Source organism: Sparus aurata, chromosome 24 (genome assembly GCF_900880675.1).
Source record: "Sparus aurata chromosome 24, fSpaAur1.1, whole genome shotgun sequence".
Taxonomy (NCBI): Eukaryota; Metazoa; Chordata; class Actinopteri; order Spariformes; family Sparidae; genus Sparus; species Sparus aurata.
The window spans coordinates 11,152,678-11,179,102 of record NC_044210.1 but is presented as its reverse complement, the minus strand read 5'-3'; the positions used below and the strand labels follow the sequence as shown (position 1 = coordinate 11,179,102).

Sequence of the window (26,425 nt, the reverse complement as noted above, 5' to 3'; positions counted from 1 at the left end):
GTGTGTGTGTGTGTATATGTGTGTGTGTTCGGTCATCCGAGCAGGGTTTTTGATTTAAGGTGCGTGAGATCATAAGCTTCGAGGTGATAGGCGAGCTGCTGCAGTATCAGGGCTGCCCCCATCAGCTTACTCCCTGACGTAGTTATCGTGCCAAATCCCCAAAACATCTCCACAGCTCAGTGTCAGCCATGTTCCAACCTAAACAGGTAAGTGATCTGATGCATCACCCGATAACTGATTAGCAGTTCAAGCTTGCATTAAAAGCTTAAAAGACAACAGTGACATATTATCACTTCAAAAAAGTTGTCATGGCTAACATATTAGCTAACACAGAGCAACATTATGACGTCATGTTTGTATCCTGATGATTTTAATCCCAATATCTTCTCCTTTTAGCTCTGTTTTTGGTACCCACCACCCTCCAGCTGGCTCTTCCACTGCTCGACAGAACCAAAGAAGTACATTTATGGCTTAAAAACATAAACAATTAACCAAAAGAAGCTAAAATACTTAGTAGAGCTGAGAGGTTTGTGAATACAAGAGATACCCATCACATTACACAAAGTATTTAATCCGTGACTGACGGAAAATGTAAAATATTGATTGTAGCAGCTTTTTGGAAAGACTTTGATAAGACTATCTGAATGTCCTCTGTCTTTTAAAGCAGCTGCAAATGTCACAGGGCAAGCTTCAAATTCCAGCCCTCACGTGTACAGGTTATAGGTCAACTACCAAACACGGCAGGTGAAGATAGAAACTTGAAGGAAAAGCAAGGAGTGATCCAAGTTTGGTTACGTAGAGAGGAGGAAAAATGATTGCTTTACTGAATAACTGACAGGAGGTCAGTTAAAAATGGCAGCTTTAAAAGTCTGAGGTTTTGTTCACGTCTTGATTTCATATCAGAGGCAGAAGATCATGTTGTTGCAAACATACATGCAGAAATATCAAAGTATTTATTAGTCTAAATGTAACTTTCTTACTTTTTTTATCTACAACCTAAAGCTGTGAATAAAAAAGTATTTTCAATTGACTTTTTCTCATAAATTCAATTTATTTTTTTTACTTTTCTTTTTCGGGCCTTCGCATCTCAAGTGTTTAACTTGTGTGTAACTTGACCCGTCCTTATCGACAACAAAAATACAACTAACATTTAGGTCAGTTGTGCAAACAGCTTATTAAGACCCATATTTCCGTTTTCGGCTAGTTGGCGGCCTCTAGTGGGCGCAGGAAATACTACGGCAGCAAAGGAGGATGTCAGGAGAGATAGTGCCAAAGTCTGCACATGGAGGAGGTTGGTAAGGTGACCCACAAGAATGCTGTTTGTCTACAGTGAGTTATCTAAACGTTATGTCACGTACTTAACGTCACGACTTAACTCAAGTTGCATAACGCGTGTTTTGGGAGTCCCAGCCAACCGACCTACTCAGTGGTTTGGGTATGAGGATGTGTTGGTTTAACTGTACCGAGTGAGATACAGTAAGTGCCATCTTTCCTCCAGCAGAAGCTTCCAGTCTGCCTGGTTTATTTATAAATGGTGAGACTTTGTGACTAAATATACACACAACCTGGTGAAAACAGACCCGGGCACTGACATCAATACGCTGTCAGCCGGCGATGACGGCGCTACACACTTCACAAGCTGTGCTTGCTGGAAGAAAATGCGCATACGCCAAAAGCCTGCATTTGATTTGGTGCTACTTTCATCCCACGCCGAGACAAAGGAATGACGGGGGGAAAGTGCAGGCGCATTCAAGTGTTTCCTATAAAAACTAAATGTTTGTGGGCAGGACAGGAAGAGCATTTTTCATCCCTCGGACTCTAGAAGTCTCCTCCGAAGTCAAAAAACACACTGCTGATTTTTCTTCTAGGTGGGGCAGCGCCGGGCTACATTACTGAATAATGCAGGTGTCGGAGCTTGAGCGCTGCAGTGGGCAAGATTCGGATGTAAAGAAAGAATCCTGTCAGCCTAATTTAATCACAAAGTGGAGCCACAGCAAAGGCTGACCCAGTCCCAGAAGGGATGCCAGAAACTCGTCCTATTTGCCCAAATAAAGCTGTGGTGTTGGGGTGTTACGCTTCTCTGCCAGACCTGAGGGCAAACCAACCGTCCCCTTGGCTGATTTAGTCTCTCGATTCACTTACAGGGCCTCGGGTTGAGTGTCTTGGGATCCGGATGACAAATTTAAGGTCTTTTAAGTTAAATATACAAGAATAAATCTGGCATGGGTTGGTAAAAAAAAAGGCACTAGCACACACATACACACACACAGCGTCCTGAAATAGCTGTAGCGTGATTGGAGAACAATGAGGCGGTCCCGTCAGAGGCGACAGCTTCCTGTCCCCAACACACCCATCACATTCCTCTGTGCCAGTTTGTGTGTGTTTTTTGTTTCAGTGCGCTCTTGTATTTCTAACCTTGTGCAGGCCAGAGAGGCCGGTCCTACGTGACAGACATGACAGAGCTCCACCGACTGTGGACCCAGAGAAACACTGCTGGTGTGGTTTAAGGAGTAGTTTAACATTTTGGGAGATATTCGTTTTCTTGCTAAGAATAAGATAAGAATATTAATAACACTATGGATGTATGCTAAATATGATGCTAGAGCCAGCAGCCAGTAGAGACTCCAACAAGCCTTTGGCAAAGACATAGTCTGACACTTAAACCCCCATAAAATCACAAACTGTTGTTTTTACACTTCAGTTGTTGTGAGATTTTACATATAACATGTTCATTATGTAAGAGGTGCTGGTAGGAAGATTTTCTTTACCTTTAGATTGAGTCAGGTTAGCTGTATCCTCCTTTTACAGTCTTTATGCTAAGCTAGGCTAAGCTAATCAGCTGCCTGTGGTAGCTTTAACACCAAGAGTCACAAGCACCAAAAAGTTTTAACATTATATTGCACAGCTTCAAAACGTTAGTATGTGCAACTAACTAGTTTACCAAAGCAAACTAAACCAAACCTTACCAAGCGTTACAGTAGTTTTAAAGGTCAAAGAGTATTTCATCTCAGGATTTAGTCAACATTACCGATTGAACAAGCACATCCACCAATAGATCCCTGCTAGGTGCTCCTGGATTTTGCTGTATCAGAGTTTTGGCTAACGTTAGCAACTCTGTCTTGCATAATTAGCTCTCCAGCTACAGTTGGTAAAATCTGACACTGGCTGCTGCTTTCTGCCTCTTTATTTAAAAGACTACTAACAATCTCAGGCTTTAAATCTGCCTCTGTCACGACTGTAAACTGCATTTTTAAACTGCTGAAAAAATCAAAAATGATGATGTCGCCTGGGTTATGTTAGACCGGCCTTAAAGGTGGAAAATTCATACTCAAAACTAATGAGGGGCAGAATGAGCGCCAACTGTAGCTGCTGTTAGCTAATTAGCTCAGTTAGCTGTGGAGCTAGCAGTGCATTGGGAGCTTAGAGCACCGAGTGTTTACATCTCGAGCACAGGACCTTTGACCTGACAGGGCTAGGCTAACTGGTTAGCATGCTGATTTTAGCAGACATGTCTGCAACACAGTACAAGGCTATTATTTTGACAGATGAGGGCATTTGCCAGGTCAGGCTAGGTTAACTCAAAAAGACAACCAGGGTGCATTATGGGAAATGTAGGAGCGCTTCATCCAGACTAAAAGTCAGGATATCTCAGCCTCTGTCGCTTTAGTTTTGTGTCTGCTCTTTTTTTTTTTTTTTAAATGTGTCACCCAAAATATTAAAATCATTAGAGCACCACTTTATAATTTGACTTGTCGCTTCCTGTGGGTTAAATGCTTCAAAATACTGTGATCTTTTGTTATGTTTCTCATAAAATCTGCCTTCAACTTACTGGGCAATTTATTCGTGGCTGCAAATTCCATCCAAGAGCAACTTAGAAAAGGTATTTTCCGTTGTATATCAGGGAGTTTTAATTCAAGGAAGAGCCCCGGGGCAGGAATCAGGATGCACTGATAATGAGAGTGGTCTCAAATATCGGGTCAATCGGCCTTGTGGTCAAAAATAGCCGCAATACACTCGGGAATCTCACTATCTGAGGGAAATGCCAAGATGCAGCAGAGCGGTGGTGGATCCAGGCCCTGCCCTGCTGAAGTGTCATCAAGCAAGACACTACAGATAAATAACACTGAATCCTATCCCACATGATCCCAAATGCTTCTTTACCGTGGATTTAAGGGTTGCCGGAGTGCACATCCCTCATTGTCAACCGCAGATCTGAGGCAAACACAATCAAATCCCTCCCAAACACAACCTCGGCCTACACTGTAGTTTATTATACACAGATTACAATCAGGGTCAGATCCTACATGAAGCTATTAAGAGAGGAAATGTAGAGATGGGCTGTCCTGTTATTCTGGGATTGATCTGATTGTGTGAGCACACCACAGCTCTGATCTGATTTACTCACATTCTCCCAGCATGTGTGTGTGTATATACGTGTGTGTGTGTGTGTGTGTGTGTGTGTGTGTGTGTGTGTGTGTGTGTGAGTGTGAGGCAGCAGGTTGAAACCACTGTTGACTTTCCCTTTTTTAAACCACAGCCTGTCTCTGTCTCTCTCTCAGCCTGACAGCCACACATGGTGCAGCAGGAGGAAGGATCTGATTTGGGGCTTTGTTGTTGTTGTTGGGCCTTTATTTTATTTTGTTGTATTTGTCACTGTTGCCGTCATGGCATGACTTCATCAGCTCCACCAGTCGAGGCGGGCAGCCCAGACAGATTGATGAGTGAGGAAAAAAGCATATGTGATCAGACAGAGTCGTGCGTGGAGAGAAAAAAAAAAAAACGTCAATTGATGAGGGCTCGATGTTGTCAAACCAGGCTACAGATCCACATCAAACATCCCTCTGCTGCACTGAAATAAACTCATCTATTATTACATATGCGTGAGACACCTTCCTTACCTTATTTTATGCGATATAATGCATTTACAGCCGCGTATGCATGCCGAAAAGATCCCCCAAAGGAAAGCGCGTAATCATGGACGACGGACCTCCACACGGCCCGGGAACCGCCGACCCTTCATCGGCTGTCCAAGCGGGATCCTGCGCCTCAGAGCCCGGGCGCAGCGCCGCCGCCTCCTCGGTGGTGGCGAAAGATCCTTTTTCTTGGAGAAAAAAAAACAAACGCGGATTCTTCAAATCATGGCTGGCATCATCTCCTCCTCCTCCTCCTCCTCCTGCTGCGGGCGTCGTTCACTTCTCCGTGGTGTTGGGCAGAGAGACGCGTTCATATCTTATTTATTCGGGCTGGAGCGCTTCACATCCGCCGCCGCGCTTCCGCCGCTTCACGCATTCCGTCCCCGGTGTGGTGACGCTCCTCCGTGCGGGGCCGAAACAGAACCGACCGCATCCTGCTCACAACATCATATCCACGATATAAGTGCTGGTTCGGAACTTTTTTTTTTTTTTTTTTTTTAAAGCCAGGCCTTGTTGTGGGAGTCCATATTGACCGAGCTCAGCGTCAAAATAACTGATCTGACACCTCCCACTGCCCCCCCTCCTCTCTGTGGACCACCATGAGGCCTGCGGACCCTGAGGGGGCCGCAGAGCCGAATACTTTATTCACCAGGAATGATTTCAATTACAGACCATAGGAGGATTAGTGATTTTAATCACAGCTTTTTTCATGTGGGGACAGTAATGCAGTTTAAGAAGACGGGGGGCGACCCGGGATCAGGTCTCCTCCACAGGAGGGGTTAATGATGTGAATATGTCAGGGGCCAACAGTGGGTTTTAATGGGAACGCAAAGGGAGGGGCCCACAGGGAACCATCCGGATTTAAAGGTCCAGGGTGATGGATTTAGGAGGATATACTGTATTATTCATAATCATGTTTTGTTGAGTGTATGATTAACATAAAGGAGGCTGGCACACAACGTAACAAAAAACATGGCTGACCGTAACAAAATGACAGCTCTTTGTCATTATTCATTTAATGTTTGGAACTTTTATACTCAAACGTCTAAATATTGTTATCATGAACACATCCTGCCTCCTCCCCCTGGGTGCAGAGAAAGAGAGCCGATGTCCCGCCCCTTCCTGTGGACCTCGTGTGACCTTACTTTGGACAAAATGTGAAACAGAAGTCAGCAGAGACAGACACACAGATTTCTGATTTGTGCCCTGAATCACTTCTATGTTTGTGGATTAAAAATAACATTTTTCAAGTCAAGAAAGTCTCAGTTTGTCGTCATACAAGTAAAATAACAACCAGTTTTGTGTGAAAGCGCTCAGTGAACTACATCGTCTCTCTCCACACACATCACCAACACCAACATGGCCGCCGCCCGGGCACAGAAAAAGTATTAACAAAGGTGAAAGTCATGATAAATCTGTGCAGTTAAATAAAAGTGAAGCTCATTTGCTTTAAGAGCTGCTAATATACAGGCAATGTTGAAGTTGGAGGTTTTTTTGGTGACTATTCAATGAGACGTCACCGATGCTAATTTTCTATATCACTGGTTGACAAACGTCATATGTGACACTGCTATTTACCTCTCTCCATTCACTACAGTACTGATTCTTAAGGTCCCACATTGGTACACCTGAAGGGGCGGGACTTTGAATCTCTATTGGACAACTGCTCGGTCATGAAGTCGCAGCGGATCAATGTTTCCCCTGAGATTACAATAAGAAATTCAAGCTTCGAGTCACGTTTCACTGTACTTTAGTAGCAGGATGTGACTTTTGTCACCGTAGAATGAGCCCGTAATACTAGTGTCATTTTTGCTAGTATGAAACTGAAAAATCATACTTTTGGTATGTTTGATATTCCTGATCTTACTCCTCAGCGTCGGTGGGGAAACGGCCCCACAAACAAAGCGCTGCCTCCTCTTCCACCAGTGAGGCCCGTGGCCCCCCTCTGGCTCTGGCCTAGATGGAGTGCAGTGACCCGGGGAGGAAACATGATGGAAGCAGACGGTCGGAATAGGAAAGAGGGAGGGATTTGGCAAATAATCCCACCGCCTTAATCCCCGCAACAACAAAAGAAAAAGTCTGCCCGTCCATTGTTTTTTGTCACACAACTGTAAAAAAAATAAAATCACGACAAAGGATGTGTCTGAAACATCAAACTTATCTTTATACTCAAAAATACAGAAACAGACTGAAAATGTTTTGTTATCAAAAATAGAACTGTATTTACAAAATGTGTTTAAACAGCATGACTTGTATTATGATAGATATTACAAACTACAGCAAATCATACAAAAGAAAATACATTATCAGCCGAGACTGGAGGAAAATAACGCCTGAAAAACTAATCAATACCCGCCTCGGTCTCAGATATATGTCTGTGACAGTGTGAGTCTGTTGAGATGATCACAACTGATGTCTACGTTCACGACGCAGCAGCGCCTCCAACGCTGTCAACAAATAAATACTATGAAAACAAAACGTATATACATCACAACTGACAAGAAGAGAAGACCCATGAGCTGTTCTGTACGGAGGACGAAAGATGACTTCTTCATAGATCAATAAATACAGACATAAATAAAGATGAATACTTAAATGTATAAAAGCTGAAAAAAAAACATAAATAATAATTAAATGCATTAATTAATGTTGGTATTTAATTGGAAAATCTAAATAAATGTTAATACATTTCAAATTTAGCTAATTTGTGTATTTCTACGCCAGTATATTTATTATTTTATTCAATTTTTGTATGTATTTTAACAACAGGTGTCACCAACCTCACTGTAGAGCACGATGTATTTATTTAGTTATGCATTTACTCAGGTTTTTTTTCTTCATTCAAATTTTAATGTATATCTATATTTATTTGATAATTTGTCCTCCGTATGTTTAACGAGGCACTGAATCTGTCTCTCAAATTCAGAACCACTGTCACAGATCATGAGTTTGCATTTTTTCAAACAACGCAGTGTGTGTTGATGAGCTGCCGGGCCATCCCCATGTTCCCGCTGGCCTGGTAGATGAGGGAGAGGTTGAAGGCGATCTCCCTCTGCAGATCCACCTGATCGTCCGGCATGCCCTGCAGGGAAGAGCAGAGAGAGAGAGAGCGAGCGATGGACGGAAAAGAGGAGAAGCTGTTAGCAGGCTGCTTAAACTGGGAAACTGGTCCATTCATCAACGTCCTCGATACAAGGGAGGGAAATGTGAAGTCACAATGACACAGCAGAACGAGAGCTAAAACACAGGAGTGTACACAGAAAGAGTTAGCCGACACGTGTTGTGTGTACTGACCTCCAGTTTGGGCGCGGGCATCGTGAGCGCCTTCTGGTAGTAATGTATGGCCAAGTGTGTGAGGCCCATCTGGTGCAGCGCTCTGCCCAGGTTGTACATGCTCTCCTGACACTCTCCACGCAGCTCCACGTACCGCCACAGGAAGGAGAAGCCCTGACAAAACAAACGCACACGTATCATCAATGTTGCGTTGTTATAAATCAAAAATGTAGGTGAGCGACACGCAAACCGTACCTGCAGCACCAGTGCGTGACGCTTGGCGACGTACTTCTGCGACGCCATGTGGAAGAAGGTGAGACCCACGCACAGGCTGTAGAGCGGGTTGTCCGGGTGAGTCTGGAAGGCCTGAACATACTGGCCTGAAGACGCACAGCATGTTGGACAAACGTGTGAGATGAACGGAAAAATTAGCCGGAGACATTTCCTCACCTCGGAAGACTAAAACAAACAGGAGGCTGCTGGACGACGATCTGCCAGCGACGTGTTCCAGACTGATTCACTGTTAGGCTGAAGTTTTTCTTCTAAGAACGCTCTCTTTAAAAATCACGCCAAGACTGGAGAGTGTGGATATTTATGTTTGTTGAATAGTCTTTAAGTTAAGGAGAGGACATGTTGAGCTGCACACTGGCTTACAGGGATATTACATAATTTCTTAGGCATTCAAAACAAAGTGAAACTAAAATACAAAAATCAATGCTCCAGACTCATTTCTTACACTGGTTGCACAAATGCACCTAACTTTTCTAATTAGGAGCACCATCACATAATGCAGGTGCACTCCTTACTCTAACAATATGTAAAAGATTGCCATTTAAATCACATTCAACAAGAAATTGCGATGATCTAGAAATGGTCCAAAAATCTTTAAAATCTTGATTTTAATGACCTTACTTATCGACTCTCCATTTCGGTCTTTTGTTTTTTGTTACGTCCCTCTAACTGTATTTTTTATAATGCTTAAGCAATTTAAAAAAAAGAAATATGTGAAAGCGAAAACAGATGCAAGAGTGACTGTATGTCTGGTAATGTTAGCATTGGCCACTTTAGCTCCTTAAAACTAAAAGATAAAAACCACTATTAATCAATACTGCTGGCAAATTAACGAAAAAGTCCCCACAACTGACTTTATGTTTTTGTCAAAGTATCTTGTTTTGCATTCGATTAGCAGGAAAAAAACAGGTGCCATCATTAGCATGAGCCAACCTGAACAATGCTGAGACACGCTACAATTATGCAAAACAAGTAGCGTGGCCTGTGTTTGTGCGTTTCCATACCCAGAGCGTGTTTGAAGCTCCCCGACACCATGGCGTTGTGTCCGCAGAGGACGCACAAGGCGTGGTTTTCAGGATGTTTCAGCAGCAGGCGCAGACAGAAGCGGTGGTGACGCTGGTGGTGGGAGGTGATAGTCAGCTGAGGGGGAGGGAAAAAAAAAAAAAAGGCGTCTCAGACATCCATTCCACTTCTGTCTCGGATTATTAATCTTCAGAGGGTTAATGCAGCACAAAGATGTCTGCACACCTGGTTGAAAATGTTCCAAAGCTGAGGCAGATCCACTTTTTCCATCAGCATCAATCTGTTGAGAAGAAAACACACAGAGGAAGATTTAAACTCACACAACAGACAAACAAAGAAGCAGCACGACGGAGCCGCTCCAGTCTACCTGATGTAGTTGTAGGCATTGTAGTGGTTGCGGTCGAGGATGGTGGCGGACAGGCCGATGAACTCCATCTCCTTCCTCCGGGGCTTGTTGTCGTAGAAGGAGTAGAACTCCATGGCGGACTCCACCATCAGCTCGGCCTCCTCGTAGCGCTGCACGTCACACAGCGTCAGCACGCAGCTCACCAGCAGCTGCCACCAGTCCTCCTTGGACAGGACGTTGGTTTTACCTGGACGGAGACCAGAACACACCGTCAGTCCTGCATCAGCGTGTTGATGACTGATGAATGAGAGTTTCCCCGATTAGCTTTTTTAGCTCTGAAATCATCAAGATAAAAAACCTGGAAAAAATTGTCTTGTTTGGGGATTTTTTTTTAGTCAAAGAACCAACTGTTTGATGGTAAATTTACCGTGTTTATCTTGGAATTTCTGACTCTAAAATATCCACTGCGGTTTGCTTTAATGCTGCCAGAACATTACTCGCCTCGAGGGCAGGAAGTCAGAGCGAAAACATGCCGATCTTTGGAAAATTATCTAAAGTAATGCCGAGTCTAGCTGCCACTATTTGTACTAAATGAAGTGAAACATGGCGAGCTTCAAACATGTTCCTTTAGGAGAGCGATTAACAGCTTTCTCTCCACATATGGACGCTCTTAATAAGTGCTGACAGTGAACTACATCCGGCCAACTGCCCTGCTCCTGCCAACTGCAGGCTCTGTACATCGGCCAGCCAACCAGGTATGAACACACACACACACATACAAACACACACACACACGCACGTAAATATATATATAATACCCGTACCAGTGTTGTCCAGATAGGCAGCCTCCTGGTCAGCAATTTCTGTCTGCATGTCTTTGACCTTCACCAGCCGCAGGTGGTTCTCGCCTGACACGATCACGGAGCGCACAACCACCTTCGCTCGCTGCATGGCCACCTGCGTGTACACAGCACACACACACACACACACACACACACACACACACACATTTGTCTGACTCGGTGGGGAGATGATGAAAATGCAAATGACCTTCTCTCTACAATCTGTCTGCAAATGACTCCACATTAGCCTTAACCAGCTCAGTGCCTGTGTGTGTGTGTGTGTGTGTGTGTGTGTGTGTGTGTGTGTGTGTGTGGTTACCTTCAGCAGCATAGAGATCATAGTGATGGTGGAGTCCAGGTAGTCCTGGATCCGTCCCTGAGTCTTCAGCAGAGTGGAGCGGTGCAGCAGCAGCTTTAACTCCTAAAAACACCCCATATGAAAAAGACATTAGTGTACACACACTCACACACACACAGACAATTATTTTACTAGGTGTAGGAAAAAGATACGCATGGATGGAAAGAAAAAACTGTCATGATTCAGTATTTTATGATCCTCTGAAGATATTATTTAAGGTGTAGAAGCCTTTGTTAAAAAAAAAAAAAAAAAAAAGATATTTTCCAATTTTTTTCCCTTGTTTTTGCCGCCTCTGTCGCTACATGCTTCAAATACACTCAGCAGATTATTGAGAAAACAGCATTCTACTGTCCAAGATGAAAAACACATTTTCGACTGGACGGAGACGGCCTTGCCTTCTGTGCCGCTGACGAGTCCTGCGCCAGCGTCTCGCTGTCGTACATGGACTCCAGCGCCTTGAGCGCGCACTCGGGCCGGCCCAGCTGCTGCTGCAGGGTGGCCAGGGACAGTCGAGCCTCCAGGTGCAGCGGGGCCATCTCCACCACCTTGGTGTAGCTTTCTGCTGCCACCTCCATGTGGCCCAGCGCCTTCAGGCACTCTGTGAGGGAGGAAGGCATTTTCATGTAACAGGTTTGCTTTTTTTTTTTTCCGTTCGCTCGTCACAGGTCACCTCAAATCCCGTCTTGCACCTTAGCTGCAGAGTTTCACACCGTGGAGCATTTTTTGGATGGAGGCTCCTGCAGACAAGCCTCTCAGTGACTAAAAGGATATTTCAGGTTCAACTCTCAGATCTGTCTGAGCGGGATTACACCTTCACTTTTTCATTCGAAAAGGTTTGAACCATCTCGCTGGAGCTTTTAAAAGCCGTTAAAGTCGGAATAAAATGAGTATTTACTTCACTCAGCTGTCGGTTTATAAAGGCACACCTGGCTTAAACTAATACAGTCAAACAGTCCTGCTATAAACACTCTCTTAGTGACGGCTATAAAGTTCAAACTCAGTCTTCATTTTCACTTCCGGTTGGTCTCACCTGCGTGTCGGAGCCACACGACGGCCAGGTTGTACTTTTCGGATATGACGAGGGCCGACAGCAGCGGCAGGGCGGTCATGTACTCGCCCTCCTCCAGGTAGGCCTCGGCCACGTCCAGGTACAAGTCCCCGATCTCCTCGGCACTCTGCTCCATCAGAGTGGACACCAGCCCCTGATGGAGACGCGTGTTTATCATGAAATCATTTTTCTCGACAGTCCACCGCATCACTGTTACTATGAAACCCCCTTTGTTTACCTCCAGGGGCGTGAAGACATGCAGGTGTATGAGGCAGACCATCAGCTTGGCCCTCAGGTCCACTGGGACGCTGTCTGGTACCTGTACGTCCTTAATTTCAGCTGGAAACACACACACACACACACACACACACACTCAGCATTACTATGCTCCAATAATACCGGCTATGATTAGTTTCTGCGGTGGGTGCGGAGGAGTGTGGGAGGTTGGTGAGAAACTTCACAGCTCAGGCGTGAAGGCTGCTGGTTAGCCACATTAATAACACAACAGATCACTCGTCCAGGACCTCTGGGAATCACGCGACTCCAGCTTTTTCCCCCCCCGTTTCCTCCCTCACTTTCAGATGAAAGACGGTTTTCGATCTAATCTGCAGATGATAAAACTCCTCGTGGTGAGTGCTTCTCTCTTCGATCCTCATCTGTTATGAAGGAGAGGGAAAACGACAACAACGCAGACTCCCGTCATCCTCGTCAACTCTGAAACTCGCCTTCCTCAGCAAAAGAAGTGAGGAGGTTGTTTTTGAATAGAAATAATCTGTCACCCACGCTGAACCACAGGAAGTGGATGTTCCCATGTCGGAGCTAAATTAGCCTCTTGAATAAAAAGGAGCACAAAAACATTTGTCTCCTCGCGCAGACTAATAATCACTGTCATGCACTCGGTTCTGTCAGCGTTCAGCATGTTCCACCGGGTTAATTGGTGCCGCCAACACATCACAAGACGGACAGACAATGCAGCAGACGTCCTCTTTCTCTTGGAAGGGTTAGGCTTTGTGTAGGGGAGTTATTCTCAGGTCCCTAATGAACGAGCGGCGGTGTTTTAGTGTCAGTGATTTCTGAGTCAAACATCTCTTGGGTTCAATAAATACAGCTGCTTCTGAAACGTCGCTCAGAGCCGTAAAGATGTCAGATTTATTGGACCGCAGAGCATCTTCAGCCCCGCTGTCCGTCCACGAGGACGACACACCGGATACTCTGCTGTGGGTCAGTAACTCACACACAGCCATACTTGAGATGTACTCAAAGTATCACAAGTAAACCTAGATTACATTCATATTTGGTTCAGGTGCAGCATGAAATCTGCAAAGTAACTAAAGTAATCAAATAAATCTAGTGACATACAAAGTAAAATATTTGATGTGGAGTGGAAGTATAAAGCAGCACACAAAGGAAATACTCAAGTAAAGTACGAGAAGCTCAAAATGTTCAGACAGTCAGACGTCCCGCAGTGACTCACCTTTCTGCTCGGCTGCTGTTTTGTCTACACTCTCAGACTCTGTCTCTTCTTCGCTCTTCTTCTCCTCCTCTTCAGCCGTACTTTCTGCCTCCTTCTCTTCCTGTTTCGGTTCCACGACTTCTGCTGCGGCCTCGTCCCTGATCAAAAGTAAACCTGCAAACTGGACCAACACCTGGGAACACACACACACACACAGACACACACACACACACAGAGTATGTTCACTCTTTGCAACATAACATTTTACTTGCTGCATTGAACACAAACACACACATACACACACACACACACACACACACACACACAGCTGTACCTCCAGAGCCTTGTTGTACTGGCGGCTGGCGATGTAGAGCTCGGCCGCCATGTTGATGAAGTCATCGCTGACCAGGCTCGGGTGTCGCAGCAGGGCGTCCTCGATGACACCCAGAGCAGAGGTCAGGTCGCTGCTCTCGTAGTAACTCCTGAAGAAGACACACAAATATTTGGAGATGAAAAAACAAAATGTCACAACAGAACCGTGACCCTGTATGTGCCTCGGTGCGTCCTCGTACTTGGCCATGTCCTTGGACAGCTGCATGAAGTGCTCGCCGTCCTCCATCGGCAGCAGCGACAGGATCCTGCGGTAGCCGTCCATGCAGTGCTTGTGCTCGCCCAGACGCATGTGGAGGCTGGAGCGCTCCCACAGGTAGCGCACGTTGGTGGGGTTGTACTTGATGGCTGGAGAGGCAGACAGACAGCAGATGTTAGGGCTGAAAATGACGATCATGTTTGTGAAGTGGTATCCGGAATGTGAGACCGACCTTTGGTGTAGCAGACGATGGCCTGCCGGATGTTGTCCTGCTCCAGGCTCATCTCTGCCAGCCGGATCCACTCCTCGCCGTCGGACGGGTTCAGGTGGGCGGCGATGAGGCCGAACTGCAGCGCCTTGTCCATGTCCTCGTCGTCCTCGTAGATCATCGCCAGCGTGGAGAACGGCTCGTAGGCCAGAGGAGCTGGAAGAGACGGTTCGGTCAGACTCCAGTGCGACGACGACTCTTGTTGTCGAACGCGCTCGCAGTCGGTTCCTACCTTGTCTGATGATCTCCATGCACATCATGATGGCGTCCTCCTTCTCTCCTCGGGCGTAGCGGATGTTGGCTTCGCCCATCAGGCCTCGGAGAGCTCGGGGCAGCTTGCTGCGGTGACGGCGCTCCTAATCACACAGACAGCCATGAGCTGGGAGAACAACCCACACCTCCGCCTCCTCCTCCTCCTCCTCCTCCTCCATATACTCACCCTCATCATCTTCTTGTTCTCTCGGTTCAGCTCCATCTCCAGCGCGAACACGTCCCCCACCGACGGATCCTCCTCGTCGTCCTCCTCTTCCTCCTTCCTCCTCTCTCTCTCTTGCGCTCTCCGACCTCTGCCTTTCGCCCGGCGCCTCTGCTTCTTCCCCCTCACCTTGACCTCGACCTCCACATCCACTTTCGCCCCCTCCACCTCTTCCACCTTGTAGTCCTCGTCGTTCTCGTCATCAACATAGCTCATGCTGTCCTCCTCTTCTTCTTCTTCTTCCTCCGAGGACGGCGGTTGTGGGGTTTCTCCCAGCATGGAGGCGAAGGCCAGCTGGACCCCCGGGCTGACTCCGTCATCTGAGGGGAGAGCAGGAGTGTGTCAAGTAACAAGCAAAAGAACGATCTGTGGAAGGTTACAAACTCTGCTGCAGTAGGCGGCTGTCTGTACCTTTAATGTTGGTTTGTGATCCAGTAATAAAGACAGAGATGAAGAAGAAAAAGTAGAAAGAGGGAGAAGTAAAAGGAAAAGAAGGACAAGGAGGAGAATGAAAAACAGAAGAAGAAAAGGAAGAAGAAAGAAAAGGAGGAGAAAACAAAAAAGAAAGGAGAAGAATGAGAAACAGAAGGAAAAAATGAAGAAGAAAGAGGGAGAAGGAGGAAAAGAAAAGGATAAGGAGAAGAATGAAAAATAGAGAGAGAAAAGGAAGAAGAAGAAAGAAAAGAAGGAGAAGAACAAGAAGAAGAAGAAGGAAAAGTTATGAGTATTGTTATCGCTATTGGCCATGAGAAGCAGATAATTATCATGCATCTGAGCGACGAAACAATAAACGATTATTAGAATTGTTGTCAATCAAATGATCCATTATTCTACTCAGGTCCTGGCTGCTCCACCTTAATGCTACAGGTTGTTCAGGTCATAAGAACCCAGTGAGTCATGACAGTGATACAGCATATATTCAATGACACCAGGGCCCTGAAACCATCATCATCATCATCATCATCATTCTTCTGAATCCTGACCGACATCCTCACTCAGCATCAAACCACATTAAAAACAAACCTGTAGTCTCAGACAGGCAGCAGGTTTACCTTTGTTACTGGGGAACTGTGCAGAGGTGGAGGGCTGAGCATCATCCTCTACACCTTCAGCTGATACCTCTGTCTCCCCTGACTCCTGGGAGAGGACGGAGGGAAGAACATATCAACATTATCTTACCTAAACAACACTATCAGACGTAAACTCTTAGTAAAGAGTGATACTGCGTCAGCTAGCTGGCTAGCTAGCTTAGTTCTGCTAGTAGCTAAGTCGCAGTAGATATCCAGGTACAGACTTTATGACCTACCTTGACTCTCCTCTCGTCCCTCCGCTTGTCAAACTCCTCAAAGGTGATCCTCCCCTCCAGGTAGTCTATCAGCTCAGCGCTGAAACCAGACATGGCTGCCTGTTAGCCTCTTTAGCTTCCGGCTAAAGCTAACGGACGAGACAGGAGATGGTCCTCTGTATAAACTGCGTCACATGAGCAACAAATGTATCAAATTATCATCTACAAGAGAAGAAAACGTGGTCAGTACTGTCTGAAGCACTGCATGTCAACACCGGGCACGTTGAACCACAGTCACGTGACCCGCGACAACTTCCGGGTTGGCGCCATTAAAATAACAGAAGAAGAATAACAGTGTTCTGGTGACATCTAGTGATGACAGGTGAGAAGGCAGCAGCACAACTAAACATTACCCGACTAATACAATGAAAACACAAGGTGAAAGCACAGATAATAGAATGCAACAAACTTGGATATTATACGTATATTTATTCAGAATGTGACTTTTGAAATAATAAGTACACTGATTACTTGATTATTTAGTTTAAAATTTCTTATAAGTCATTGAATAAGGCTCAAAAAGTGAGTTATCTAGAGGGAAAGTTGTATAAACACAGTGTTGTACTGTAACTTAGTACTTTTACTTCAATTCTGTAAGATTTGAGGTACCTGTACTTCATTTGAGTCTGTTTTCTATTATGCCACAAGGATGGTTACAATATGAAATATAATAAGCTGATGTATCATATTAATAAAGTATAAATAGTTGGGTTTAATTGCATAATTAAAATTGTACACATGAATGCATCAGTAATATAAATCTTATAATATAATATATAACTGTTTAATTTGCACAGGTGTGTAATTTCCTGCATTTATCTTTGATCGTTTAAGTACATTTTACTAATAATACTTGTGTGTACTTCTACCTTGTAGTTACAGTACCTTTAGTGCTCTGTGCAAACAATACAGCAATAACACAGCTGTAATCTAATAACATGTTTGCACATGTGTTAAACCACTGTGTAACACTTGTTTCTCAGTCTAGCCGCACATTACGCACGTTTAGTTACTGCCCCATTGTCCTGCGCTGAAACATCACAGAGTCAGTCCACCTATGAAAGAGTTTCTCATGCAGAAATAATCCAAAACTTAATATGACTTGTTTGCTTTGCGGGGAACAGGATGGAGGTTTACGTCAAAGCGTATCTGCTTTTCCGTTTCACCCACATCCAGAGAAGTGTTGCAACTGCTGCCGTTCATTCAGCGGCCTCCTGCTTGACGTATCCTGCATTATTCGTTTTATCTCGTTTTAAAGAAAGAGAGAAACGGAGGGAGCAGAAAGAAGAAGAGGTGTGGTTTCATCCTGCTTCTCTCTCAGTTCCCCTCTCGGTGCTCTCTGCACATCGGCGAGCTCTGATGCCTCTCCTGCATCAAACCCCATGTTGTTAAATGTGTCCTGGATGGTCTGCACCTTCCAGACTGTGTGATGACTGCACCTGAAGCCTAGCACAGGTGAGTACGCATCATAATCCAAACTTGAACTACTTTATCCACTAATGAAACAACAGTTTTGTTTTGTTTTGTCTTGTTGATATCCCTTTTTAGAGCCTTATTACGCTCCATTTGTCCTTGTTTTGTTTTTTTTTAGTCTTTTTATCGGATGGTCTGAACAACATTTTGCATTATGCTATTTGTATTATGTATATTTTTGCTAAAGAGAGAGTTGTCCTATGGTTGGGGAGAGTCCTGCATCCAAAATTTTCTTAAATTTCACCCTCTTCTTCTGACAATTAATCATGTGTCGGCAGTGGTGTGCGCAGACTTTTGAAGGGCAGGGGCGAAAAGAAGGGCACTTCAGCGTGCGTTTTGGTTCCCAAGAGGGCAGTTTATCATGTTTTAACCAGCCAAGGGGGCAGTTTAGTGTGTTTTGCCAACCAAGAGGGAACTTTGGCAAGCTTTTTTGGCTCTCAGGAGGGCACTTTAGCGCGCGTTTTTCAACAATTGCGCCACGAGGGGGGGTGACTGCCCCCCTGCCCCCCCCCCCCTTCTGCACATCACTGTGTGTCCAGTTTTATGCTAAAGGAAATGATCTTTATGGAGCCAGCTGAGATCATTTAACTCTTACTTTGTCTTTAGTCTGCAGTCTAAATGTATGATGGTAAAATAATGAACATGTTGTTAATGTGTCATTAACCGACAACACGTTGAAAGTAGTTTGTTTGCATGATATTAATGAATTGCCCGGCCTCCCATAAAGAACGACTGATTAAAAACAACATTGGCGGCTCCTCCAGAGGTTTCCCTGCTGAAAAATCCAGTAGAATCCCATTAGAATAAAACCATTAGGAACCAATAGAATATGCCTAATGGTTTCTCTGACTTTTTTCAGCAGGGTAAATACATAAAGTTACATAATTAGGGCAGCAACTCAAAATTATTTTCTTTTCGAGTCCAAAGTTTACATCTTAAAATGTCTGGTTTTGTCCGACCAGAGCTCAAGAAGCTAAAGATGCTCAATAGAAAATGATATAAAACAAAAAAAAGTAGCAACATTTAACATTTTTAGAATCTGCAAGTAGCAGCTAGCTGGATAATTAGCATTTTTGCTGGAGTGACGGAAGTTGTTGATCAGCTAATTGATTCATTATGGGGGGATTCAAGTGGCAAATATCCTTTTATTACAAGGTCAAACTTGAGTTGACCCCACCTGGTCTATCAAATCATTTGTGGACGTTCCCTAATCTCTCACGCACACATAAAGAAATGAATTGCAGCGACGGTAAATCGACCTCAATTCACGCCTGCTGCTGTTGATTTGTTGTGAGTCTGTTCTGGTGTGTGCGCAGCAGCACGTCTGGTCCTCTGTCTCAGAGTGTGCACAGCGGACACTTGGGTCGCGTGTCTGTTGTTTTTGTCTCTTATCAGGAACAATTTTCACCGCTCAGTTGGTCGGCACAAAGGCCTCAGACTGAGCTTCATAACAACCGCTGTTCCTCTGTCCCGTCATATCTCCTCATCTCTCCAGCCTCAGTATAAAAGATAGAAACACCTCTCTGAGAACTAGAGGACACATTAAGTGGAGGATTTTCTCACATCTTGCAACACATAACTTGGTTATTTAGGAGCTGTAACACAGTCTCAGTCTCTTCCAGGGTTTCCAGGACTGTGGGATCATGAACGTGACCGGAAGCTGTGCGGCGGAGATGCCGTCCGGGTACATGCCTCGCTTTAAAGGGATCTACATCGCATCTGAGCTCATCATCGCCCTGCTGGCCATCATCGGCAACTCCCTGGTTTGTCTGGCCGTCATCTGCAACAAGAAACTCCGCACCGTCACCAACTACTTCCTGGTGAGGGGATCAGCTTTGCATCCGAGACGCGGGACTCTTGTCTTCACGGAGGTCTAAACTCTGTCTGCTTGTGTGTGTGAAGGTGTCGCTGGCAGTGGCGGACATCCTGGTGGGCCTGGTGGGCATCCCCTGTGCGGTGCTGACGGACCTGGGTCGACCCCGCAACAACATGCCCCTGTGCCTGGTGCTGCTCTGCATGCTGATGGTGCTCACACAGGTAGGGGATGTTTACCCGGAGGCTCTTGTGATTGAATCAACGCGAAACTTCTTGTAGGACGTCTAAGGACAATGGTCGATTCTCTTTCAGAGCTCCATCCTGAGCATGTTAGCGGTGGCACTCGAGCGGTACATGGCCATCCTCCTGCCATTCCAGTACGAGCGCGTCATGAGCCCCAGGAACGCCAACCTGGCCCTGCTGGTCACCTGGTGCCTGGCGATTGTCTCCGGCTCCGTGCCCCTCATGGACCCACAAAGACAAACAGCAGACTCCAAGTAAGCGCCTGAGGAGGGAGGATGGATGATAGACTGAGTTCATAAAAGAGTAACGTCACATGATGTATATGCGTCCTCTTCCTTCCAGCTACTGTATCTTCACCTGTGTGGTGGACATGACCTACTTGGTCTACTTCAACTTCTTCTGCTGCTTCCTGGTGCCGCTCGTGGTCATGACCATCATCTACGGACACATCTTCATCACCGTCCTACACCAAATCAGACGCATCAACCTGGTCAGGGGGATGTCAGTTAGCGAGGAGACAGCTGTTGACAGCAGGAGCTCTGGGATGGAGGACAGCGGGAGCTCAGGCGCTGGAGGAACGACTGGAGTCAGAGCAGACATGAGGACGAGAAAAGAGTCTGGCATTGGCTCTCTTATTGACACCGAGACGACTGTTGTCTTCACAAAGACGGGACCCAGAGTCTCCACAACCGGATCCATCAGTAGCTCTGCCCCCGCTGGACCTCATCCGGGAGAGTCCACCAAGGCCAGATCCAACTTTCAGGAGCTGCGTAAAGCCACCTCCCTCCTCCTGGTCCTGTTTCTCTTCATGGTGTGCTGGATGCCCATCCACGTAATCAACAGCATCCTGCTGCTCTGCCCACAGTGTAATGTGCCCATGTCGCTCACACTGGCGGCCATCATGCTCTCCCACGCCAACTCGGCCCTCAACCCGTTCGTGTACACATACAGGATGAGGTTGTTCCGACACACTCTGATAGGGATATGGAAAAGAGTGTGGAGCCTCCGGTCAAAACGTCAAACGCTGGAGGTTCACTAGAGCTCATTGTTTTGGTTTTGTGGCCCAAAAGTTTACCGTTTTGGTTAATTGTCACCATTCTTATCAGCTGTGTTTCAATAAAATAAAATAAAACCCTTTACCTTACCTGCTGAGCACCACACAGCAGATGGTCAAAGTTTGCTTTCATCAGCTGAAAAGCTGGTGGAGACCAAAATGAGAGCTAAAAGTGGAGTGAATATCAGACTTACATTCATCAGACAGACACAAACATGACTCCAAATTAGTGCTAATGTTGCTCTGTTCCTTATTCACACACTCAGGAGTAACAGTTTGCTGCCATACAGGCAAATGTATGAGGTTGTGCTGCCCCCAAATGGTGAAGACAAGACCAACACAGCTTTAAAGTATGCAAGTTGTACAGTATATGTCACATTTATTAACAAACTTGTGTCTTTTAACAGATCTTTGTGTACATATTGACTAAAATGATGTCAAGCTATTGTTTATACTACTTGTACTTCACGTCTTTGATAGATTCTGAGGACAATGATGGTTAATCGGTTTGACGTCTAGCTTCAGAGGACTTTAAGCTCATTTGTTTCCATGCAAATATTTTATATTTCCATTCAAAAACTTTTTGTTTTAGTATTTTATCTGAATTCATATGGTCACATATTTGTTTACACTGTACACAAAGGACCTGAATGTTCTGTGTGCTTGACTTGTCCATATAAAGGTTGAATACGTCAGTTTACGTGCACTAGAGTTGCATTTTGCCACAGATTTGTCGGTCATGTGGAAACATTTACTGTTAAAAATTAAACTGCAATAATGCAAAAACACAGCTGAATAATGTAGTTTCTCTTGTATATCCCAAAGTATCACACAGAAAAAAAACCTCCAAAAACTATACAGGTTAATGAATAAATAATCATGTCACACAAATAAACTAGTCATGTTGAGGGTGTGTTCAGGAACCTCACAGTCTGTGGGAAGAAGCTGGTCTGCAGTCTGGTTGTGAGGCAGCGGATACTTCTGTTTCTGTTGGCAGACAGCAGCATCTCACCTCTTATATATATATATTATAGGATAATGGTTGTTTTGCTATGTGTACATAACCAGCTTTTCAAAATAAAAGTTCATATGTGCATTTATTGAGCCGTGCACTTCCTCTAAAATAAACACAACAGAGAGCGAATCAAAGAGGCCAGTCAAATCAACATAACTGCGTGCTTTATTGATATACAGTAAAGCATTTTATAATACAGTAGTAAGGCATATATTTGGTGGAATCTGATATGTTGTGAAGTATCTGACGCGTTACTTTGAAAAAATGATGTGAGAATGAAACAAACGTTAGAAATGAAAAACAAAGAAAAATCAAATCAAATTCAGTGTCTGGATCAAAACAAAACAAAAAACCTTTTGGATCATGCTGAAAGTATATGACACCAAAAACACACACGCGCACACGCACGCACACACACAAGTGTATAACGCCGCGATGCTCACCGCGGACTTCTCTGAGTGGTTACACATTAAATAAGGATGGAGCTCATTTAGTCACACATGCTAATATCGTAACACCTCACACGGCACAAAACAAAACAAAAATAGCTCTTTAACCGAAGACAAATCTGCTAGAATAAACGCTTCCTCCGCACAGAAAAATAAAACGTCTAGTATGTTCCAGGTATGACAGTAGTGCACACGGGTTCGTCTGATTTGTGTAAAAATGCTCGTTTTTTTGATACGCGAGTCGTATAAATCTCTGACAGAGATGAGAAATGCGGTGAATGCGTCCGAACATTCAGATCGGACGCTCCTACAGTGCAGTAGAATGAGTACGGAGCGTTTTATATATATTCATAGGACATCTGACGTGACTCCATCAGCCAGCAATAATCAATCAATAATAATCGATAATCTGAGAGGAGTGTAGGGATCGAGTACAGTAGAGAGAGAGAAAATTGCCTCCGGACCGGACTTCACACGAGGTAGAGCTTAACGTTACTGGGCTTTTCCCTAAAACTCAAACGCCTCTCCGCTTAAAATCGGAAGAATTCTTCAGAAACAATCTCAGCTAGCAGCCTTTGTGACACTGTGGTGCTCAGATTTCATTAAAATAACATTCTTCTTACAGTACGAACCGACGCACAGTGTACTGTGTGTGATCAACAGGCCGGGAGCAGACGCCCGGAGAGCATCTCAGTGACACCAGTGCAATAATCAGGACAGGTCGTCTTAAAAAAAACTTCTTTCTGGAGGATTCTGTCGAGGCCCGACGCAGAACTGAGGACCAACGCAAGTTAAAATAAATGAATTTTAGACGTGATTATCTTAAATACAACAAATATTTAAGCTTGGACTTGGAATTTGAGTGACATGGGTTCAAGGGCAATGTTTTCTTTGACTGTTCGACCGCAGCCGGACTCTTAAAACACTTCTTTATGAGTTCTTTGAGGTGAGTCTTCAAAGGAGCCCAACAAACAAAGTTTCTGTTTACATTCACACTTGTGTGCTCGTCGTTAATCATCTATAGGAATCGAAGGAGAACCCGTTCTGAAGAACAAGCTCGAGTAATGGATGAAAAGTTAAATGAAAGGGCCAGTTCTCACATTCATAAGTAAATAAATAAATGTTTAAGATTTATAATATGTTCTGTGACTCTGGAGGGAGCTGAGAAAAATAACCCTGATGATGTCATAGTGATGTCATCGGGGTTATCTCGGCTGCGTTTGGAGACTTTTTTAATTCATTGAAGAAGTCTGTGCTTTAAAATGGACGCATTGACTTTAAAAAGGCATGAGCACATAACATCTACTGAAAAATGCCATCAAGTTGCATTATGGGAAATGTAGGATTCAGTGTTTTTAATGTTTTACCCTCACTAGGAACAAAAAGTGAGGATATCTAGGCCTCTGAATGTACTGAATTCATTAATTACCGTTATACAAAAGGTAAATATAATTAGTACTTTGACCAATAGGGATGATAAATGCAGGATATTGCACTGTGAGCCTGTTCTAGTGTCAAATATTTGTTTAATCTACTATAAAAGACTGCCGTTTTTCATTTCCACTAATTAAGCTGATTATCACAGAGTGGAATCCAAATGAAGCCCAATTACGCCCGATTATTTCCGGATTTTGATGCGACCTTGCTGAATCGTCTCCGTTCTGGATCGGGCCTCTCGGTACAGCACACAGTACGCAGGACGCTGAGAGCGAAAAACAGGGATGATACAAAAAAATAAAACAGTTGCCATGGAGATGTTGATAACAGGGAAGATGGAGAAACTGATGGACGGACGGACGGATGAAGAATTCAAATATAACGTGGCGTCTGTCAGCCGGAGCCCAACAAAAAAACAAAAAAAGCTGTAATGTAATGTGGATATTAGGCACCACCACACACACACACAGACACACACTCTCACACACACAGACACACACACACACACACACACAGTCTCACTGACAACGTACTGTAAAGATCCAGGATGCCTGCATTACCTTGACAGTAGTGTACGCTGTTATAGAAAGACATTTTCCTCTTAGAAAGCACCCTTATGTTTACAATCATTCTTTTTTTTTTTTTGATACAAATGTCTGAAATGCTTTAGCTGTTTCCCCCGGTTACAAAGAGATGGCAAATATTCAACCACACTGAACACACGTATTTGTATCTCACCTCTCTTTGACGACCCCTCCCTCCCGACCCCGACTCTTGTTTTTTTTTTTTTTATACAATTGCATAGAAGTTTAAAAACCAGCCTCTGTTAATAATAAAACAACTTCAGGACGTTTTAAGAAACTACTGAAATCTACAAGTTATAATGTTTTTCTTTTGTTTGTGGTTTTTCTTTTTTTGTACGCGTCGTTGCTTTGAACCGCAATCCTTCACAAAAATAGACGTTATATATTCTCTTTGTAAACTGTGTTTCCAATCCAGTTGTTTTGACTAGAAAAGCATGCGACAGGTAGGGGAGGAGAGGGGAGGAGGGGGGGAGGGAGGGCGAGGAGGAGGGCGGGATCAGAAGGGCAGGGCCTCGTGCTGTCCGGCGCTCTGCTCGTCTGTCATCACGCTGACCAGTGACTCCATGGCTCGGCCCAGATCGTCGGCCATGTGGAACAAACTGCCAATACTGGGACCTGGAGAGAGGTGAAAATCACAACAAATGCTCAGACGAAGCACAAACGCTAATGGTGACAGAGTGAAAGGTGCACACAGGACCGAGTCTAAGAGTCTACAGCCATGCTAGCTGCTCCGTGAGGCTGTACGTGAGCACAGCATCGAGTGAATGCTAATGCTAGCAAGGCAACATGCTCACAGTGAATGCTAACATGCTGTTTAGCAGGTCGGGGGTTCGTTCATCATCAGGGGAACATGAACGTGTGAACCAGATTTCATGTCAATCTATCAAGACAATTATCAGGATATTTCAGTCTGGACCAAAGTGGCGGGTTGACCAATGCCTCCACCCACACAAAACACACCCCCTAATCAGGTTAGGGTTAGAGTGACCGTGATAACCTGCCAGCCTAGCTTGTAGTAATTTCATCAATGAAAACTATGATGAAAAACATCAAAAAACAACATTGAAAACTACATAGTAAGGGAAAAAAGTGAGGATATCTTGATATCTTCAAATATTTGATTCATTAATTACTGTAATATATATATAGTAAATCAAAATGAAGGTTTTAATCAATAGGAATGACAAATTAAGTCTGTTTTGTGCCTTTTCAGTACCAAATATTTGTTTTTTCAACTACCTGACTAACAACAGACCACAGTGTGCTGCTCTATGGTTGGCAAAACTGGCTCTGACTTCATCACTCCCCAAAACCAAGTCCCGAGGTCAGCGCAACAACGAGCGGGGAGTGACCATAATAACCTCTCATATAGCCAGCGGCAATTTCATCAACGAAATCTATGCAGAAAATGTTCAACAAGACAAAAACTACCCAAGAAGCAACCACTGAACGACTCCGATGAAACGCACTGCCCTCCGTTTACATCTCCTCTGCAGAAGCTGAGTCAACCTTGCTGTCAACTTTTATCCAATCAAACTGTAGCCGAGTTATTCTGTGAACCCCACGTTGTGAACCGACGTGATCACATCTCATGCCAGATCTACATGCAATACAGGGATGAACTATGTACACACACACACATCACAGCTATGACTCCCTACTGTGACTAACAGCAGTGTGACAGAGGACAGTAAAGGGGAAAGGAAATTAAACAGGCGAAGAGGGAGGGAGGAGATTGTTGCCGTTTTTTTTTTCGTTTTTTCATGCCGCGCCACCGCACCGTGACGTCTCCACTCGGCCGCGACGTCTCTGTTTTGTTTCCGCCTCATTATTAAACCCAATTATTAGGTTTTTTTCTCTCTCGAGACAGTCACTCTGTGTTCTTGCAGGGGCTAAACGTGGCGTAATCATGGTGCTCGCATGCAGCGGGAAACACTCTTTAGAGGTGATGAGAAGGGTGAGAGACAGGAAGGTGAGCCCACTAACCTCTCATGGGTGTCCCCTTCTCCCTCCTGGCTCGTGGAGAATAAAAGAGGAAAGGAAGAAAAGAAAAGAGGAAAGAAAATCAGCCTTTTTTTTGGTAATAGAGGGAAAGAAAGATGTGTGAAAAACTGATTTTCTAGTCATTACT

At 44.6% G+C, this 26,425-nt stretch overlaps 3 protein-coding genes across 9 annotated transcripts in view; 1 reads left to right on the top strand and 2 right to left on the bottom strand.

Moving 5' to 3' along the window:
- Positions 1–7,053: 7,053 nt before the first annotated feature.
- gtf3c3 (general transcription factor IIIC, polypeptide 3) lies at positions 7,054–16,477 on the bottom strand. Its single transcript, XM_030409574.1, has 19 exons — positions 16,186–16,477; positions 15,932–16,016; positions 14,844–15,199; positions 14,637–14,760; positions 14,369–14,560; positions 14,120–14,285; positions 13,882–14,029; positions 13,569–13,740; positions 12,333–12,433; positions 12,077–12,248; positions 11,442–11,644; positions 11,008–11,109; positions 10,671–10,803; positions 9,868–10,093; positions 9,726–9,780; positions 9,482–9,617; positions 8,442–8,566; positions 8,208–8,360; positions 7,054–7,995 (listed from the first exon to the last, which is right to left on the bottom strand). The coding sequence occupies exons 1-19, from the start codon at positions 16,276–16,278 to the stop codon at positions 7,873–7,875; spliced, it is 2,865 nt and encodes a 954-aa protein (XP_030265434.1). The 5' UTR covers positions 16,279–16,477; the 3' UTR covers positions 7,054–7,872.
- Positions 16,478–17,578: 1,101 nt separating this feature from the next.
- LOC115577289 (adenosine receptor A1-like) lies at positions 17,579–21,505 on the top strand. The gene is made up of 5 exons (XM_030410283.1): positions 17,579–17,679; positions 19,320–19,517; positions 19,600–19,734; positions 19,825–20,009; positions 20,098–21,505. Exons 2-5 carry the CDS (start codon positions 19,341–19,343, stop codon positions 20,792–20,794), a joined length of 1,194 nt encoding a protein of 397 aa, XP_030266143.1. The 5' UTR covers positions 17,579–17,679; positions 19,320–19,340; the 3' UTR covers positions 20,795–21,505.
- A 461-nt stretch (positions 21,506–21,966) lies between these two features.
- dmd (dystrophin) overlaps positions 21,967–26,425 on the bottom strand; it is a 303,308-nt gene continuing 298,849 nt past the window's right edge. For all 7 annotated transcript variants that reach the window (XM_030409547.1, XM_030409548.1, XM_030409549.1 and 4 more), the window contains one exon: positions 21,967–24,909. In XM_030409547.1, the coding sequence (XP_030265407.1) occupies positions 24,791–24,909 (119 nt within the window). In that variant the 3' untranslated portion in view covers positions 21,967–24,790. The remainder of the gene's footprint in view (positions 24,910–26,425) is intronic.

Coding starts and splice junctions, on each gene's coding strand:
- gtf3c3 (XM_030409574.1), bottom strand. CDS start 16,278: ATGTCTGGTTTCAGCGCTGAGCTGATAGACTACCTGGAGGGGAGGATC. Junction 12,249..12,332: donor ATGTCTTCACGCCCCTGGAG/GTAAACAAAGGG, acceptor CGTCTCCATCAG/GGGCTGGTGTCCACTCTGAT. Junction 8,567..9,481: donor GAGCTTCAAACACGCTCTGG/GTATGGAAACGC, acceptor GTGCGTCTTCAG/GCCAGTATGTTCAGGCCTTC.
- LOC115577289 (XM_030410283.1), top strand. CDS start 19,341: ATGAACGTGACCGGAAGCTGTGCGGCGGAGATGCCGTCCGGGTACATG. Junction 19,518..19,599: donor CCGTCACCAACTACTTCCTG/GTGAGGGGATCA, acceptor GTGTGTGTGAAG/GTGTCGCTGGCAGTGGCGGA. Junction 19,735..19,824: donor TGCTGATGGTGCTCACACAG/GTAGGGGATGTT, acceptor ATTCTCTTTCAG/AGCTCCATCCTGAGCATGTT.